Raw genomic sequence first — 17063 nt, forward strand, 5'->3', positions numbered from 1 at the left:
TGTTCTTATTTTTTTAAGCTAGGGGGGCAGCATTAAAATCCATGAGATCTTACTCATGACGTATGTCTGTCCTGAGGTGCCACATACATACATGCAGAAACTTCAGCACAAGGCTTTCATAGTCCTCATTGCCGGTAAGTGAAGACACCACTTCTGACTTCCACATCTGAAACGTGAGGTGTGACACACCTCCACAGATATACACCTCCACAGATATACACTAAAAGGCCACATAAATATCCACTTAGGTGACACGGGGATATTACAGTGTATGGCTGCCTTCCCACTCATCTCAGATGATTCCCACATTTCCTTTCACATTGACTGTCTTACGGGTCTTCTGGGGTATATGTAAGGATGTGCTGGCTGCAGTGTAAACAAAATCAACGTCAAGAAGACATAAAGGATCCCTTAGCCTGTGAAACAAAACACCCCACTGTTTAGGGACTGGGAGGAAATGCTTTATTCCTATAACAACATACGAAGAGCTTTTTTAACCAATCACAAATGCCAGACTTCAGTGTAAGCATCAGTTCTGTTGGCACATCTTTCTAAAACACGCTAGCTTCACATTTTGCAGCATCTGTAAAGATTCAGGTATCACCTGTGTCCTTTAGACCAGTTCACTTTCTCTACATTTCATTACAGGTGAGCAAGCTGAGGATACAGCCTTGTACTCGGTGTCCTTACCCTTCCCTGCCTAGGGACGCCTGATAGCCTGGACTCCATCCTAATGGTGAATTTGGCAACCTGCCGTGCCAGCACCAGCTCAATGCTGCGCCCTACTGACCACTGGAGGTACAGCAGCCATTTAAAAAATTAATGTAGCTATTTATTATGAGAATACACCAATGTGTATCACTGTTGTTCCTGGTCACAATAAACCTTGGTGATCCTATATGTAACCTGTCTGGAAAGTTACATGCTTTAAGTCTTAAGTAAAAATGGTAACAAAAACGACCAGTGGAATTAGGCTAATACTAATTAGCTCAGAATGCAACTACAGGACTGGGAGAAACAGGAATGTAAGCACAACAGAAACTGAATATTCCTGTAAATGTCGTAAATACATGAACGCCTTCTTCACTAACTCTACTTCTGACGTGACTAAGTATTTGGTAATCCTCATTCATGACTGTGACAAATCTATAAATACTGTTCAGTACCAGAAAAAGCTACAGATTAGCTGAAAATGATCATAGTAGTAATGGTCATAACTAAAATACATATTATAAGCTGGGAAAGACACAGTATTTAAAAATACAACAAATTCATAATTCATTTTTATCGCAGCATTGATGGAAATCATGTAACACAAATAATATCTTTTACAAATACCTTAAGAGAAAATATTACTACATAAATGTTTTCAAAAATAATAATAAAAAAATGCTGTAAATGTTTCCTATTCGATTTATTCAGTCCAGTTAAAGGGATTACCGGTCCTGGCCTGTCGTTGTAGCTACAAACACCTGGCTTATCAGCACTTCTGTGCCTGTTCCTCATGCCTTTTAAAATAACACATTTTCTACATTTTACAATCCCCATATTCCCCACACACAGGCCCCCAAAATGTTCCCCAATACACACGGCGACCAAGCACGCAAGCAGCCATTCACACGGACGGTTCAACTGACAAATGTACAGAGACACACAATTTATCTTTCAGTCGCTTTTGGTCAGATGTTAGGCAGGTGGTGGTCATATCTGGGCTTGACCAGTTTCTTGACTTCGGGGGCAGGTGAGATGTTGCTGCTGGGAAGCTGAGGGAGGTACTGGAGCTGGAGGACACAAATCAGCCTAAATAAACATCCGCCCAAGGATACAAAACACACACAGAGACAAAGGTGCAGACTATGGGCAGTCAGTCTGACAAGTCACTGCAACATTCCAGTGCTGTGGCATAGCAGTAACTGGCAGTAACTTTTAGTTTGAGCCGTCCCTTGTCTTCTCTGCACTAGTGTGACTTGACCACCTGCCCTGACCAAACGCAATGTTACACTACTACACTCATACTGTAGGTGATTCTAGGCTACTGTTCCACGGGGTGCAAGGTGAGAGAGCCCACCCAGTCATTAAACCAGATAAATAAATTTGTAAAAAACAGGCTGCACATGGACGTATAAAAAACTACTAATACACACTGATATGACTAATGCAAGCTACATTTTCAAATATAACTGCACAATATAATTAATTTTATTAACCTTAATATGTTCAAAGAGCATTTTCTTTTGAGCAGTAGGGGGTGCAATTTCTCCCCGTACACCCCTGGTAAAAATCGCTTGTAACTACGCTGAGACAGGCTGCATCTGAACAGCCTCTGGATGCTAGTTGCCAGAGTTTCTTAATCTGGTCCTTGGGGACCCACAGACAGCCCATGTTTTTGCATGCTTTCAGATGGAGGAAGCAAAAACATGGACTGACTGATTGGGAAACACTATTTAGCAGGTTACACCATGCATGCATGCAGCAATATTTTATATGCGATGAAGTAGCAGCTGATGGTAAAAAAATCCGCACCCCTGGCTGCCTGCGTCTGGGGCCCCTGTCATGCCTCCTTCCTGCACGCTCCCCCTCGCGCCCCCAGCTGGCCCCTCCCTCTTCATGGAAGTAGGGGAGTGCCAGCAGCTCCTCACAGGACAACCGCAGGGAGGGGTCCATCACCAGGCATGACTGTAGCCAGATCGAGGTGGGGGGTGGGGGTGTGGGGAGTGAAAGTCATACAGTTTTCTCTGAAGCAGCAAAATAAATAACCCCCCCCCCAGGTCAGAGGGGCATATAAACATAAAGACAGAAAGAAAACCATCACCTTCATCACTGTGAGGGCCTGGGAAGAGATGCCAAGGAACCGCTTCTCCAAGGGCTCCTGCAGAACATTGAGAGCCACAATGTTGATCACCAAGTATGCATTAGCCAATCATCAAGAGCCACCATGTCAATCACCAAGCATCCATAAGCCAATCACCGAAAGCCACCACGTCGGTCATCAAGCACCAGTCAGCCAATCACTGAGAGCCACCACAGTGATCACTAAGCATCCATCAGCCAATCATCCAGGATCAGTACATAAATGAAAAATGTGTCAAAAGTATTTTAATATTAGGATTATGATGGAGTCAGAAGGTTACCATGGTATCTGGTTCAGGGATACTGACGCCACTGAAGAAGACATTGGAGCGGAACACCTGCTGGTGGCGAGGGATCAGGTCACCTGTGAGGAGGAGACAAGAGGTTTATGAAGTGAGACAAGGAGACAAGAAGGTTATGCAGTGAGACAAGGAGACAAGAAGGTTATGCAGTGCAGTGTGAGGCTGTGTCCACCCCAGTGTCCACTGCAACTTCACTACCAGTCATAACACTGCACCACATAATTACCTATTACAACCACGGATATTTTCATAGACATATTTGAAGGTAAGAACCTTGCTTGACACAATGTCAGGGACTGCCCTCTGCAGGTCTAGTTTTCTGCTTCCCTAACAACCCCTCTAGCCTTTGGTACCTAGAGTCTTGCGGATGAGGTACAGCTGGTCCACATCGGACCTGCCGGGCCACAGTGGGTTCCCGTATAGAAGTTCTGCAAAGACACAGCCAAGGGCCCACACATCCACGGGGGGTCCATACTGAGTGTCCCCCACCAGCAGCTCTGGGGCTCGGTACCACCGCGTTGCTACGTAGTCGGTGTAATCATCACCTGGACCAGCTGCAGTGCAAAGCACACAGAAATCGTCAACGACCAACACACCGTGCAAGCTTTAGTGAAATTATTCAGTAAACAAACACAAGAATCAACCAGGTGACTGTTTGTGAGCTACATGGAGAGAAGCTGATGCCAGTCCAATATGAATAGCCAGCCAATGCATATTAGCAGCCAAAAATCCAGGAAAATCCCTCCGTGATTTACTGAGAATCCTGGCGAAGCCGAAGTCACAGAGCTTGATGACCCCCGCCTTCGTCAGGAGGATGTTCTCTGGCTTCACGTCGCGATGGATACACTGGGGAGGACAGATGAGCTCTGTGTCAGGAATGCTGTTTCGGATAATCATGGGATTCCCCCTTTACCCTTTAAGCTAAACAGACAAGTTCTGAGACAGTCAAGCAAGAACAATGACATCATCAAGAGCCTAAGTGACACAACATAGTGGGAAAAAAAATAGGTGCAGTATGGCTTAGAATGTACCTCTTGGGGGCAGGGGGAGGACACACAAGCTGTGAGCACACAGGGGAAATAACGACAGAGTCCGGCAGTACTGACGTTGTGTTTATGACAGAAGTTGATGGCCTGTAAAGTTTGCCACACGATGCTCTTCAGCTGAGCCTCCGGGACTCTGAAGGAGACAGTGAGAGGGGAAAGCGGGGCCCTCGTTAGACAATATGCTGCCCACATATCTCATGCCTTTTTAAAGGCGTGCAGGTTCAAAGCAGCTCACTTGTCACCACAGTAACTGTAGTGCCGTCTCCCCCGGCAACCAGCGCCTTTGTTTGCCAGGGTGGGTAAGGTTACTGATGCAGGGCATTGTGGGAAAGAAAAACTTAGTCAGGCAGTAACAAGTCTTTGTGGTCTGCCTCATTGTACGGCTTGACGTTAAAAAAAATCTAAACGATTCTTTTGTCCCTTGACTTTAGAGAAAAAGCCAAGCAGCATGTGAATGTTCTTAACGAGTTCAGAGTACAAGCTCTGCTATTTAACCTCATTGTTTCTGACATGATGTGTTTTTCGTTTCCAGGCAACACACTTCAGACTGTATGTTCACCTATACATGACCCTCACCTTTTCATTTGCACATGAAACCCTTCTAAAACTCACATACATATGCTATATTCACCCTAGTATAAAAAGGGAAAACTTAAAAAATAAATAATAATGGACAAAAATAACGGAAGAGAGTGGAACTAAATAATAAAGTGAATAAAAATAATCAGTAATATTCTCTGCCATTTTAATTAATACATAACATCATTACATAATGGTAATAGAGCATTTCTCTCACTCTATCAGCCCTGTATCGAAGATGCATGACCAGCACGTCAATGAGCACAGACGGATGGGGGCCGGATCACCGCGGACGGAAGCTGTTGGTGGCTCACCCGCGAGGGTGTCTGTCCAGCTCGTTGAGGACGGTCAGTTCACAGAACTCAAAGACAAGGTGGAGCCGTCTCTTCCTCCTGAATACCTCCAGGAGGTTCACCAGGTTGACGTGCTTCAGCTGCTGTAAGATCGAGAAAGGCCCCTGTGATCAGATCTGGCCTGGGAACCACTCTCCACCACGATTCTGCTCTACTGAACTAAACCAGAGTTCAGTGCCTTAAATCCCGTGTCACTTTAACTATCTCAAGTGATTAATTTGCTGTCAGTTAAGCTGTGTGTGTGAGAGCACAGTGTTATATCTCTCTAAACCTTCAGCATGCGGATTTCCCTTAGTGCGATCTTCTTGATGACAGGATCATCTTCCGACTCAACAAACTTCTTGATGGCGACTATCTGCCCGGTCTCTCTATGGCGACATTTGAAGACCACACCGTAAGAGCCCTCTCCAATCTTGGCCAGTTTCTCATACTTCTCCATTGGGAAGAGGACTGCATAAACAAAGAATGAACATTAACCAACTCTTGTTTCCATTATACTCCCACGTCCCACTACACCAAAGAGAGACGTTTTTGTTTAACTAGAAATTAGGAAAAAATGAATAATTAAGACACATTATTCAGATACATAATAGTTCTTTAAACAGCCTTTTAACTACGAATAGATTTTAGTATTTCACATTGTGAAATAGCAGGAAAAGAAAGTATCTCTTTAGATGAACACGAAACAGGTACAATGAATGTGTTTTCTCACCTTTCGCCAGATATCACTTTTAATTCACAACAGAAATAATTCGGATCTTCTAAGGTGGGTCTCCAGCTCTACGGACGCGTACGTATTTTGCGTATTATTTGCACTTTCCCACGTAAGTAAACATAGAGTTCCCGTTAGTGTCCTGATCTCAGTGCGCAAAGCTCCGCTCCCATTTCAGTTAAGTTACTTTGCATTTTAATTAAATCAAGCGACGTCGCGCACAAATGTCTGTTATGCTCCATTAAGTGATCGTTTGCGTTGAGGCGACATTTTCCGCGCTCGACGTTATTTTCTCCGACTTTCGGCTTTATCTGCTGCGGTAACGACGCCGTTTCTACGTCGCTGACACCTGCTATCTTAGTGTCCCGGTGTATGATTCTTGTTCCGCGCAAAAAAATATGCCTGTCTTCGAGTATGCTACAAATGTTCCCAGCCTGAATAAAAACAAAAGAAAAATAACTACAACCACAGAATCTGGATAATTCCCCGTGGTCCCGGGAGAGCAGGATTTTTCGCCGTGGCAGACATCGTGAAAAAAATTAGGTACAGTTCAGAGCTCCTCCCACTTTGGATCAACCAATCAGGCGCTGCGCGTTATGTTTACAGAGGGTATTTTTTAACAATATTGTAAAATTACCGTAACCAATGGATTTTAGTGTTTAACACATACGCTGTTAAATCTGTCGTATATTAGCCCATATACATAAAATTGGTTAGACTGCATCCTGTCTTATGACAGTTGTTCTAGGTACCCGACGTAGTACCTTTTAAACGACACTGTCAGAAATGCTTCAGTACATCCAGCTGCATCAATGACTGAAACTGTGGCTTTGGTAAAAGTGTCAGCTAAGCATTTTAAATAAAATCTACTGCTATGGTTAAATTTATAACCAGAAGTGAACTGAACACACTGGAAGGAGTGGAGGGGAGGGCGCAGGTTTTTTTACTCGCAGGGCTGGGGGGTTTCAACCAGCTGTGGGTGCAGAATTTTATGCTTCCTCCCCGTGTTCGTATGACTTTTGCCAGCTGTTGCAGTTGCGATTAGACTGTTGACTGCAAAGTGTAACGGTGCGAGGGAATATCTTTATTAATCGCTCTATATATCGTTCTGTACTCTGTCTTATTCTCTCCCATGATTAGTCCCTGAATCACAGTGACCCCAAGGGGACGTTCGGTTATTGGGAATTAACAGACGGATAGGTTTTACTTGCTTTAATATGGATGTAGGCCTATTCTAGTACCTGATGTCTGTAGCGTTGTACTCTTTGGTACAAAACTTAATTTATGCACCAGAGGGCGCAATAAACACATAAACGTTGAACATCGCGTCTTGGATTTCAAACCGTTTTGTCCTCTAATTATGCCTATATTGTACAGATGTACGGGCTAATATTACATCAACGTCATTAATACCTGCACATTAGTTGCTTATCTGACACCTTTATCAAAAGTACCATGCATTTTTATTTATGGGTTACACCTAGTAGATAATGTTGCCAATATGCCTTTTAGGAGTATTACAGCAGGGCCTCTCCTGGAAAGTAAATGCACACACATCACAGAGCTGACATCCTCGAGCTTCCACCTGCATCACTTTAGCCGTTACGCTGCCTGCTACCCGCTAAGTAGTTTTGATTCGCTGTGGGTTATTATCCAGTTGTGGGGTCTTAGTGTGTACGACAATGTTGGCCCCGTTTCTTTAACTATAATTCGTGCTTTTACAAGCTTTTGCTTGTGTGTTTCGTTCATTTTTACTGTTTAAATATCTTACAGAACACTTAACCAACTGCTTAATTATAACTAGCACGTTTCGTAACTTTGAGCTAGTGGAAAGGTCCCCCTAAAGAGAATTCTGAGTAAGGCTTTAGAGATACGGAAACATTTTGACTAGAAACACCCCCAGCTACAGCTGATAAGCTTATTTGGTGTCTGTGACTTTCCTATATAAATATCTTTCCCTCAGGCATCTGGGTTTCCCCGTACATTTCCGTGCAGATAGAGCACCATGGGTCAATCGGCCCTCGCATGATGCGGACAGGCACTTTACCAGCCAAATCACCGAAAGCACTAAATGCGGGACTCAACTACAGGTCTGCCTTTAAATAAAAAGCTGTGGACGGTCCCTTTACGCACAAGTCGGTGGGGGTCTAATAATTTGCCGGCCGGCAGGGTTTATCCAGCCAGCGCCGGGTCCAGCAGCGAGCCTCACTTCCTGATGGTAAATGAAGACCGAGCGGCCGCGCTGCTCCAAGCAGCAGATGTTCAATTCCGCAGCCTGCTCTCATTTCCTGGGCGGAGAACTCGCTATTCTAGCAAAGCAACAGGAACCAGTTCAAAAGCAGCTGAGAAAACGGTGAAGCGCACATGAAGTTCATCTGTGTCACCCGCAAGCTCTGACAAGCTGTTAGACCGTAGGCAGCCTTTGACACCAAAAATAGGAGGCGAGAAGGAGATCGGGCTGGGGGAAACGGAGGATGCAGAAGATTTGAGAAGAGGACATCGGTGCAATTTAAAAGAAAATAACAGTAGAAGAATGGCAGGACGGATGGACTGAAAAGGGGAAAGGAAGGGCGCCTGAGAGCTGACCACAAACCCTTTATTTTCATTATTTCTGCTACTGTAACTGCTGCTGATTTCAGTTTGTGAGCCGTATTCGGTGTTTCAGGACCCACGAGTTGTGAATGCATGTTGTTTCATATCGTTTAGGCACAAAGCGGTTCTATTTATTTGAAGCCAGCAGGTGGGTTGTTTTTGCAGTATATTATCGGATTAATTATTAATTATTTTGTCCGTGCGTGTGAGAATCAGTGGGAAAGCACTATTGGAGATGGTCTTTGAGGAAGTCCCTCAAGCACTTGGTTGTCTGAATAAAAAAGGAACTCTTCATGAAGTCCGTTAACTTGTTGGAAAGTCTTACTGCTTTTTCAGTTTCGATCGTCTTATAAGTAGAAAAATGTTAGCCTGAAGTACTGTAATACAGTGCTGCAAATCGTAGCGTGTTTTGACTGTTTCGGATCATTTCCATTGTTCATTTGACACTTGCACTATTTTTTATCTACATCTCTTTTGAGGGTTTTTTGTGAGATTATAGCACTTGATGTAGTCGACTCGTGCCATCATTGAGCTAAAGGGGAAGTTTTGTTGTTATGAATCTGTATGTGTTTGAGAATTCTGTACCAGTTCCTGCAGGGCGAGTACGGTGAGAAAGTCCCAGATGTTCATTTTGCCATTTGTTTGACTATATAGGCGAGGTTAAATCTCCTGGGGAAATTATTGGGACGTTAAAGTCTGATGAGGCTATTTTGCAAGCCTGTCCTTCGGCAATGAAGGAAGTAGAGTTTTAGGTATAACAGGAAACACACCAATTAAGTTGTGTCGAAACGATATTCAGGGTAAAATATATTCGAGTATATATGATTTGGAGAAACAGATCTTCATCCAGTAGCAAAAACAGAATTGGAAAAATCTGGTTTTTAAGAGAAGCTTGAATCCTGCGCACAGTCAGCTGTCACACATGACTGATTGATTAGGGGTTCAGGGTGTTAAGGATTTATGAAACTTTCATTAGGAAACCATCTCTGAGGTCATAAGAGACCTTGTTGAAGTCACGTGTCTAGGAGAATCTGCAGCAGTCGTTGTAAGACGGCGTAAGAGGAAGCTGGTGTCGAAATTGCACTTCGGGGGGTGAAACGGGGAGTTTCAGGTTCGTGCTGCCGCTGGCATTTGTGTGGGTGTGTGACGGTTCAGCAAGGCCTTCTCAACAAGGTGGCTGGAAGCTCTGCATTGGATTCGGCACCAGGGCGGTGCTCAGAAACTCAGGCTCCTTAAGGGTGTGACAGTTTCCCTGGGGGGGGCGACCCCTGACCCAGGCCGTCAGAGCAGGACAATCAGCAGAGGATACAGCGAGACGCCCTCGCTCTCACACCTCCTACTCTCAAGGTATTTTCAATTTTCCGCGGCGGCCTTAGTGGCTGGGAGGTTGACCATGTGGGCTGGTTGGCTGACTCTGTCTGCACTCTGGGTGCTGGGCACTGTGGGCGGCAGCAACGGAATGTCCACCTGCAAGACGCTGGACCTGGAGCTGGTGAAGAGGAAGCGCATTGAGGCCATCCGGGGCCAGATCCTAAGCAAGCTGCGGCTGCTGAAGGAACCGGAGCCCCAGGAGGGCGACGAGGGCGAGAACATCCCCTCCTCCTTGATATCGGCTTACAACAGTACGGTGAACATGACTGAGGAGTGGGCTATGCAGCACCAGGACCAGCCCTCGTCCCCTGAGCAAGAGGAAGAAGAATACTTTGCCAAGGAAGTGCACAAGTTCAACATTATGTCAAGTGAGTGGAGGTGTGGGGAGGTGTGTGGTGCATCAGTGTAATGAGAACCAAGCATGGCCACGTGGATGCACAGCCCATGACGGGCGCACACACAGCCAAACACGGAGAGAGGCACACACAGCCAAACACGGAGAGAGGCACACACACAGCCAAACACAGAGAGAGGCACACACACAGCCAAACACCTGAAAAATGTCCCCACAAGCTAAAAAGTAACAGGTTTTGCCACATTTTGGGGACATTTGGTCCCCATAATATGGTAGGTAAATGCAACTCCCTCCCACATACAGCCACACACAGAGGTAGGCACACAGACACAAATACACACATGCATATGAATACACATGTAGACCCAGACTCACACACACGGATGCGTGTATCTAAAAACTGAGATATACATACATGCACATGTACACACACACAAACAAACAGGCTGTTCAGATACAAGAGCAGCATCCTGTCATTTGTGTTTCGAACCCACGGGACTTACTGCCAAAAAAAGGCACCCTGCATAAACAGACAGCCAGCACACAGATGTGTCCCATTCGCAGGGTCCCCGTAACACGCTGATCTTCAGAATTGAGGTTCTGCTGGTGCTTGGCGTAGTTTGGCTGGCTTGAGGTTTGTCGTGCTCCCAGAATCCCCAGCGTTACCCCTGTCGCACAGTGTCCCCAAAACGTTTGCTCTTCCCTGTGAAATCTCCCCGTTGGCTTGTATTGACTTGCTATATAAGACCTATCCATCCATCCACTTTCTGTAACCGTTCAGTCCGTCCTTAGGTCTTTGTTTTCGTTTTCCATCCTGTGTTTTTCCTCCACAGCCATTTCGGAGCAGGAGCTGCTCATTTGAGAGAGACATACACAGCAGAAACAGGAAGCTTTTCTGCTAGGAGAAATAAAACTATACCAAACACCAAGACAAATAGAGGGTTAAACTCGCATTTCTTTCATGCTGTATTTCTCAGTTTCACCTCAGTCATGCTTTGTCGCACTAGCCAAACAGTCCCGCGGTACCTGCCTGGCGTGAGCTGGACATCACCGAGAAGCAGTGCTCTGACTCAGCTCGTTTGAGATGGTTGCCCACGTGGGGTTCTGGCAGGCAGGAAGGAAGCCGGCAAACTATTGATCGCAGGGAAGCCGGGGTTCTGTAAAAATAGTGAGGAAGTAAGGCTTCCTATCGTCATGGTGCATGTTATACAGTGCACGCCTTGGCCCCCTCTAGGCCTCTGCATCGCCTGTGCCCTACCTTGGACATCCACCATGTTGTAGAGTAATTATGACAGAGGAAGAGAACATTCTGGGCCAGTATTTTAGTTAATTATTCAAATATTTAAGCAATTGAAGCATGGTGTTCAGATAATTTTCAAGTTGTTCTTTTGTGTTTTTCAGCATTTGTGTCTCGTTAAAAAAACAGGAAACTGATAAACGTTCTGCCTAAACTAGTGTTTTACGATGGCAGCTTTCACGTAGGCTGAAAGATGAGGAACCGTTGTTACTTTGCGCATTATCCTTAATCTCAGCAAGGCTTTTGGATACAAGTCTTGATTGCATACACTGGGGTGTAAATCGCACTATTTGTTTCCAGTTTCCAAATGGCAGGCTTGGCAAAAACAAGCTTTATTATGTAGGTGATTTTTCTAGGCCAGTTCGGTATCTTCTGTTTACTATTAACTCTCCATTAGCTTCAGCTGCGTAACTGTTGGGGCCGTGTGGCTCTCTGTTAGAGTGAGAGAGAGAGCAGAGCAGCAGAGAGAAGGATAGGGAGAGAAATGCATGCGCTGGGATGGAAGACGGGGTTAATGTACAGCTACGAGTGTTGCGTAGTACAGTCGGCAGCCATTTAAGCCTGCTGGTATCCCAGGTCTCACAGGAGTAATTACAGAGCTGCCCGCCTGCCTGTCAGGACAGCTGTCTGGGTTTACCTGTGTGCAGAATACACAAATCTTCCACACCTACACTCAGCCTCGTGCTTTTTTGACTTCTGGCTCTTTAAGCGGTTTTGTTTTTAATATCACACTGGTTTTGAGATTATTTCATGGCTTTAGTCTGCAGAATCATGTGTATGTTCCACAAAAGCATCAGTGGCATTTTAGGATTGGGCAGGTCAAAAAACATGTTCTTACTGGAGAGTTTCCATTAGAAGCCTCCTACAAGCACACAGGGACTGTCCCAGAGAAAGCAGCACTGGTTTGACTGGCCCTCCTTTTCCTCCAACCCTCTCCTATCCTCACCTCTTGTCATCCGCCTGTACTCATGCCTCAATTCCTGTTTTCCCTACCCCTTTTTTTCTCTCTGCTGGTTACCATGGAGATGTCACACTCCTTCCACTTGCTCCACCTCTCGTGTTGGCTTGTCCTTCCCCAGTGTCACTTGGACACCCCTGTGAACATGTAGTTTCCAGTACACATCCCAGGGTGGCTCATTCCGGCCGGGGACGGGGCAGTGGCCCAATCGAGCCGGACCAGAGTCAGAGCCTAGATGTCTGAGCCAGTCTCCTCTAGGCTTGCTCTGGTCCCTTTCCCACTCCTAGTCCTTACACCCCTTTTCATTGCAGGGTTGTGACGCAATACCCTACAGTTTCTCAAAACCCTAAACCACTGGGACTCGGTTCTTCTTTATTTTGTGTCGTGGCCGGAAAGGAGTTACACCACGGTCTTCTCGTGAACTGCAATATACTACAACGCATGTTTACTTGGGCTAATTGCAGCGTTGCAGTAACACTGCTGCACCAAGACCACATCACAGCCTCCAGTGGGCCAACAGCATATTAAGTTTTGCGCAAAATGAGATAAATGTAGTTGCTCTGCATCAGTGCGATGAAAAGCTCTACTTTTCTACCCTCCAGATTCCAATAAGAAAGAGATTCAGCTGATTTTCAACCTGAGCGAGATTCGGGCAGCGTTGGTGAGCGAGCACCTGCTGTCCTACGCCGAGCTACGGCTGCCCATCAAAGAGGTTATCTTGGACAAGGACAAAGAGCAGAGGATGGAGCTGTACAGCGGCGACGGCGAGAAGGCCCGCTACTTGGGGTCACGCTTCGTCAACTCCAAGATGAATGGCCAGTGGCTGTCCTTCAATGCTACACAGACCGTCAGGGATTGGCTACTGGGGAATGGCAAGTGTGTTCATGAACTGTATGGCGACCATGGTCGAGATCGTTGCAGCGTCATCGGTAACGTTGGTCCGCGGTGCGGTCCTCATCTCCTCTGTGTGCTGTGTGTTTGTCATTCTGCAGAAGATACCCAGCAATTGCATCTGAAGCCACACTGTAGCTGTGATGGTTCGTCTCATAATTTCAAGTTGCAGATCTCAGGTATGCTATTTGCTGTGGGTCCTCATTGACTGGTCTGAAGGGGGCTGCTTCCATTCGTAGACAGAGAACCTGTATTAGCCTGTCATGGGTTGGCTTGATTTTAGTTACCAGTGGCACTGGGTCAGTCGCTTCCAAACACAGCACCATTGTTATCGGGGGAAAAATGGAATAATTTCACTGAATCTGGAGGGGCGACACTGCAGGCAATGGGGTTTAATGCCGAACTAGATGATTTGCTAGGTTTAAATGGCAAAAGTCTAGGGTTCTTGTGTCCTGCCAGCTTCCCCACACAAACACGTCTGTCTGCTCCAGAGGTAGATTTTTCACTTGACTGTGTCGCCCTGTAGGAATGGAGGAGTTAAGAGGGGACTTAGAGACCATGTCCAAGAACATGGAGAAACCCCACCTCCTGGTGATGTCGATCCCTCAGGACCGCGCCGGCCAGCTCACGTCACGCAGGAAGCGCTCTACTGCCACGGAGGAGTCGTGCTCCGAGTGAGTCCAACCACTCCCAGGTGTGAATCTTCATGAGTCTTTCTCAGCTGGGACAGAGGATGATAATCTGATGTCCTTTTAACTACAGAAAAAATGAAAACTGCTGCGTGCGGAAGCTGTACATTGACTTCCGGAAAGATCTGGGCTGGAAATGGATCCACAGACCGAAAGGATACCATGCCAACTACTGCATGGGCTCCTGCACGTACATCTGGAATGCGGACAATAAGTACTCTCAGGTACTCATTAAGAGGCTTTAATGGGTTTAATTAAGCCAATCACACTTTTTATTGAATTTAATAGGCCATGGATATCGATGGATGCGTGTTGATGTATGCCTGTAGGCCTTGGTTAAAAATACTCTCCATATTGTGTGTACATTAATGGCTGTGCCGCACCACTGTGCAGTAACCCCCCCTGCTGCTGGCAGGACGGGTGGGGTCTTGTGGCTTTTTCTAAATACAGCATGGACCGCGCTGTGTCCCAAGGTCGGTAATCCCACTGAGCCATCACACTGAGCCATCATCTACTGTAACATCTGCCATAATTCAAGGGTCTCTGTGGGATTGCAGGGTTTGGTGCTGCGAACCATGCTGGGAGTCTGCTTGTGTTTCAGTTTAAATACTATGTACAGTATGCTTTGTGGGAGTATGTTTATGTACATTTATATTCAAGTATATATTTTTGTACATTCTATATGTAAGTGGGTATGTATGTGTGTGTGTGTCTGTGTGTGTATGTGTGTGTGTGTGTGTATATATGTGTGTGTGTGTCTGTGTGTGTGTGTATGTGTGTGTGTGTGTATATATGTGTGTGTGTGTGTGTGTGTGTGTATATGTGTGTGTGTGTGTGTGTGTGTGTGTGTGTGTACATATGCAATCCAATGCCACTGAGTAAGTTTAACTGTTTCCTTATGAGCTTCACATAGGGAAGACAAATGAGCCAGTGGAAGACGAGTCAGACTGAGCCCAGCAGCATGGGCTGCTTTGGGGAGTCGCTCCCCCATTAAAAGTGGTTCTGTTTGTTCCTTTGGCAGATCCTGGCTCTGTACAAACACCACAACCCGGGGGCGTCAGCACAGCCCTGCTGCGCACCTCAGGTCCTGGACCCCCTGCCCATTCTCTACTACGTAGGGAGGCAGCACAAGGTGAAGGACTGGCCGTCACTCTCTGCGCATCCTGATTCTGCCGAGTTCGATGTGGTTCAACAAGGGAAGGGCTCGCGTTTCACTTCTTTAACCAATCACAGCCTTCATTGTGTGACATCACCGCATTGGCCTGTTTTTTTCTCATTTTCAAACTCAAGGCTTCCAGCCATCCAACTAGCAGCAGTGTGGCTCAGTGGGCTAAGCCCCTGTGCTTGAGATCGGAAAGGTTGTTGGTTTGCGCCTTGTTATTATTATTATTATTATTATTATTATTGCTTTTATCATCATGATAAAATAAAGACACACCCTTACATTGCTCTGTACAGCCTTTGCAGGTAAGCATATTCCCGTGTTTTGAATCCTAAACAAAAGGCATGGACAATTAAACAGAATATGTCCACCTCGCCACTTAAGAAAAACACTGGTTTTAATCAATGTGCTGAAGTTGTTGATTGGTTAAAGAAGGGAAACACAAGCCGGAGGGGCTTGTGTTTCCCTTCTTTAACCAATCAACAACTCCCTTGTTGACCCAGGGACACGTTGAACTCGGCAAAATCAGGATGTGCATCAATCTTCACTGCAGCTGTTACACCAGCTGGTCCATGGTCTGAAAGGAAGTTTTCTTTCCTCCATGATCTCCTGACGGTGTTCTGAAGGTGCCCCTGTTCTCATTTCAGGTAGAACAGCTGTCAAACATGGTAGTTAAGACCTGCAAATGCAACTAAACACAAATGAGGAGGATGGGTGAAGGAGGGGCCATCCAAAGATGCAGACTCAAACACAAGCGATGGAGATGTGGATAGTTCCTGCCTGTGGAGTCACCATCTTCCTGAAAGCAGGAAGAACCACCAAAGAGCAAAGGAGAAAAAAATTGAAATTCTCATATATGCATCTTATATAAAATTATACTTTTATACATTTCAGTTTCCTCTGAGGTATTAAATATCTTGCATAGACTGAATTAATTTATTTTGTTCAGTAGTCTTACCGCTGAGTTTTGTTGTATAGTGACTTGGCAGGCAGCTGAACGGGGCAATAGCATGGTGGTGACACAGGCCACGTTGTACGAAGGGAATTTAATACACTGGACTGTGCTTCATCACACTGGACCAGACTCAGCTGAGATCTTGTAGGGTTCTGGGTGTCCGCACGGCATTAAGGAGCGTGATCTGTGACAGTGGCGGGGACTCCAGAGGCAGAATAGGCCCCGTCACCACATAAAAAGGACAGCGGGCAAACAGCGGTCGCCTCAAGGATGCGTTTCTGACCAGAGGGCCGTCAGAGCACATGGACTTCTGGAGGCCTCCAGCCTTGAAGGAAGAGCGTACCAGTGCAAGGAATTCTGCATTTTGGAGACTGAGTCATAGTAAATCTGAGAGATCATTATACAATGGAGTGGGATGACTGGGTTAGGGTTAATGTGAACCTGCTTTTCAGTGGTTTGACTGGTTAAACCCTCCTACCCCTCAACACACACCTGATGTGTGTTGACTCCTTTGGCCTGCTTGCTTGGCAAAGTTCTTGTGTTTATAAGATTCGTATTTCATTTTACGCTTTTGTATCGGATGTATTTCTTAATTGTTTTAGTCCTGGGTTAATTACACCTCATGTTAAGGGCATAATTATTATTACTACAGAATAAAGTACATAACAAAACCTGTTTTCACTTTATTCCAGCTTTCGGAGTTTCATTGGGTATTAACGTACTGCTGTGGCAGTTAAAAGGACCTTTTTTGCTGTAGTTTACACACTTCATTCACTTTCGTACATTGAATTGCTTCCTGTCAGATCTTGAGTCATATTCTCTATATCATTTTGTTTGTGCCTTTTTATGAAAGATGGTGTAAAAGTGCAGATATCTGGTCTGAAGATGTACAGAGAACGGAAACTCTGCTGACCTAGGAGCGCCTCTGACAGATCTGCGTCGGCTGGATCC

General features: G+C 45.7%; 2 protein-coding genes across 4 annotated transcripts; one reads left to right on the plus strand and one right to left on the minus strand.

Moving 5' to 3' along the window:
- Positions 1-445: 445 nt before the first annotated feature.
- cdkl1 (cyclin dependent kinase like 1 (CDC2 related kinase)) lies at positions 446-6396 on the minus strand. 2 transcript variants are annotated; one of them, XM_023807228.2, is made up of 10 exons: positions 5843-6396; positions 5402-5580; positions 5092-5213; positions 4259-4331; positions 3908-3998; positions 3506-3706; positions 3132-3214; positions 2813-2869; positions 2524-2676; positions 446-1781 (listed from the first exon to the last, which is right to left on the minus strand). In XM_023807228.2, exons 2-10 carry the CDS (start codon positions 5567-5569, stop codon positions 1680-1682), a joined length of 1050 nt encoding a protein of 349 aa, XP_023662996.1. In that variant the 5' UTR covers positions 5570-5580; positions 5843-6396; the 3' UTR covers positions 446-1679. The 2 variants fall into 2 exon arrangements, with proteins under 2 accessions (XP_023662996.1, XP_023662995.1); XM_023807227.2 differs by having other exon boundaries at positions 4184-4331.
- Positions 6397-7801: 1405 nt separating this feature from the next.
- LOC111841476 (transforming growth factor beta-1 proprotein-like) lies at positions 7802-16798 on the plus strand. Of its 2 annotated transcripts, XM_023807226.2 has the most exons (8): positions 7802-9781; positions 9887-10173; positions 13018-13287; positions 13408-13485; positions 13833-13980; positions 14069-14219; positions 15017-15127; positions 15805-16798. In XM_023807226.2, exons 2-8 carry the CDS (start codon positions 9894-9896, stop codon positions 15850-15852), a joined length of 1086 nt encoding a protein of 361 aa, XP_023662994.1. In that variant the 5' UTR covers positions 7802-9781; positions 9887-9893; the 3' UTR covers positions 15853-16798. The 2 variants fall into 2 exon arrangements, with proteins under 2 accessions (XP_023662994.1, XP_023662993.1); XM_023807225.2 differs by having other exon boundaries at positions 7802-10173.
- The last annotated feature ends 265 nt before the right edge of the window (positions 16799-17063 follow it).

The sequence above is a fragment of the Paramormyrops kingsleyae genome, chromosome 17 (genome assembly GCF_048594095.1).
Source record: "Paramormyrops kingsleyae isolate MSU_618 chromosome 17, PKINGS_0.4, whole genome shotgun sequence".
NCBI lineage: Eukaryota > Metazoa > Chordata > Actinopteri > Osteoglossiformes > Mormyridae > Paramormyrops > Paramormyrops kingsleyae.

Excerpts from the sequence above, each read along its gene's own strand:
- cdkl1 (XM_023807227.2), bottom strand. The coding sequence starts at position 5,569 with ATGGAGAAGTATGAGAAACTGGCCAAGATTGGAGAGGGCTCTTACGGT. Across the intron at positions 4,332-5,091 it reads CTGGACAGACACCCTCGCGG|AGTCCCGGAGGCTCAGCTGA; the intron begins GTGAGCCACCAA and ends TGTCTCCTTCAG. Across the intron at positions 3,707-3,907 it reads CGGCTTCGCCAGGATTCTCA|CTGGTCCAGGTGATGATTAC; the intron begins GTAAATCACGGA and ends TTTGCACTGCAG.
- LOC111841476 (XM_023807225.2), top strand. The coding sequence starts at position 9,828 with ATGTGGGCTGGTTGGCTGACTCTGTCTGCACTCTGGGTGCTGGGCACT. Across the intron at positions 13,288-13,407 it reads GGATTGGCTACTGGGGAATG|AAGATACCCAGCAATTGCAT; the intron begins GCAAGTGTGTTC and ends GTCATTCTGCAG. Across the intron at positions 14,220-15,016 it reads CGGACAATAAGTACTCTCAG|ATCCTGGCTCTGTACAAACA; the intron begins GTACTCATTAAG and ends TTCCTTTGGCAG.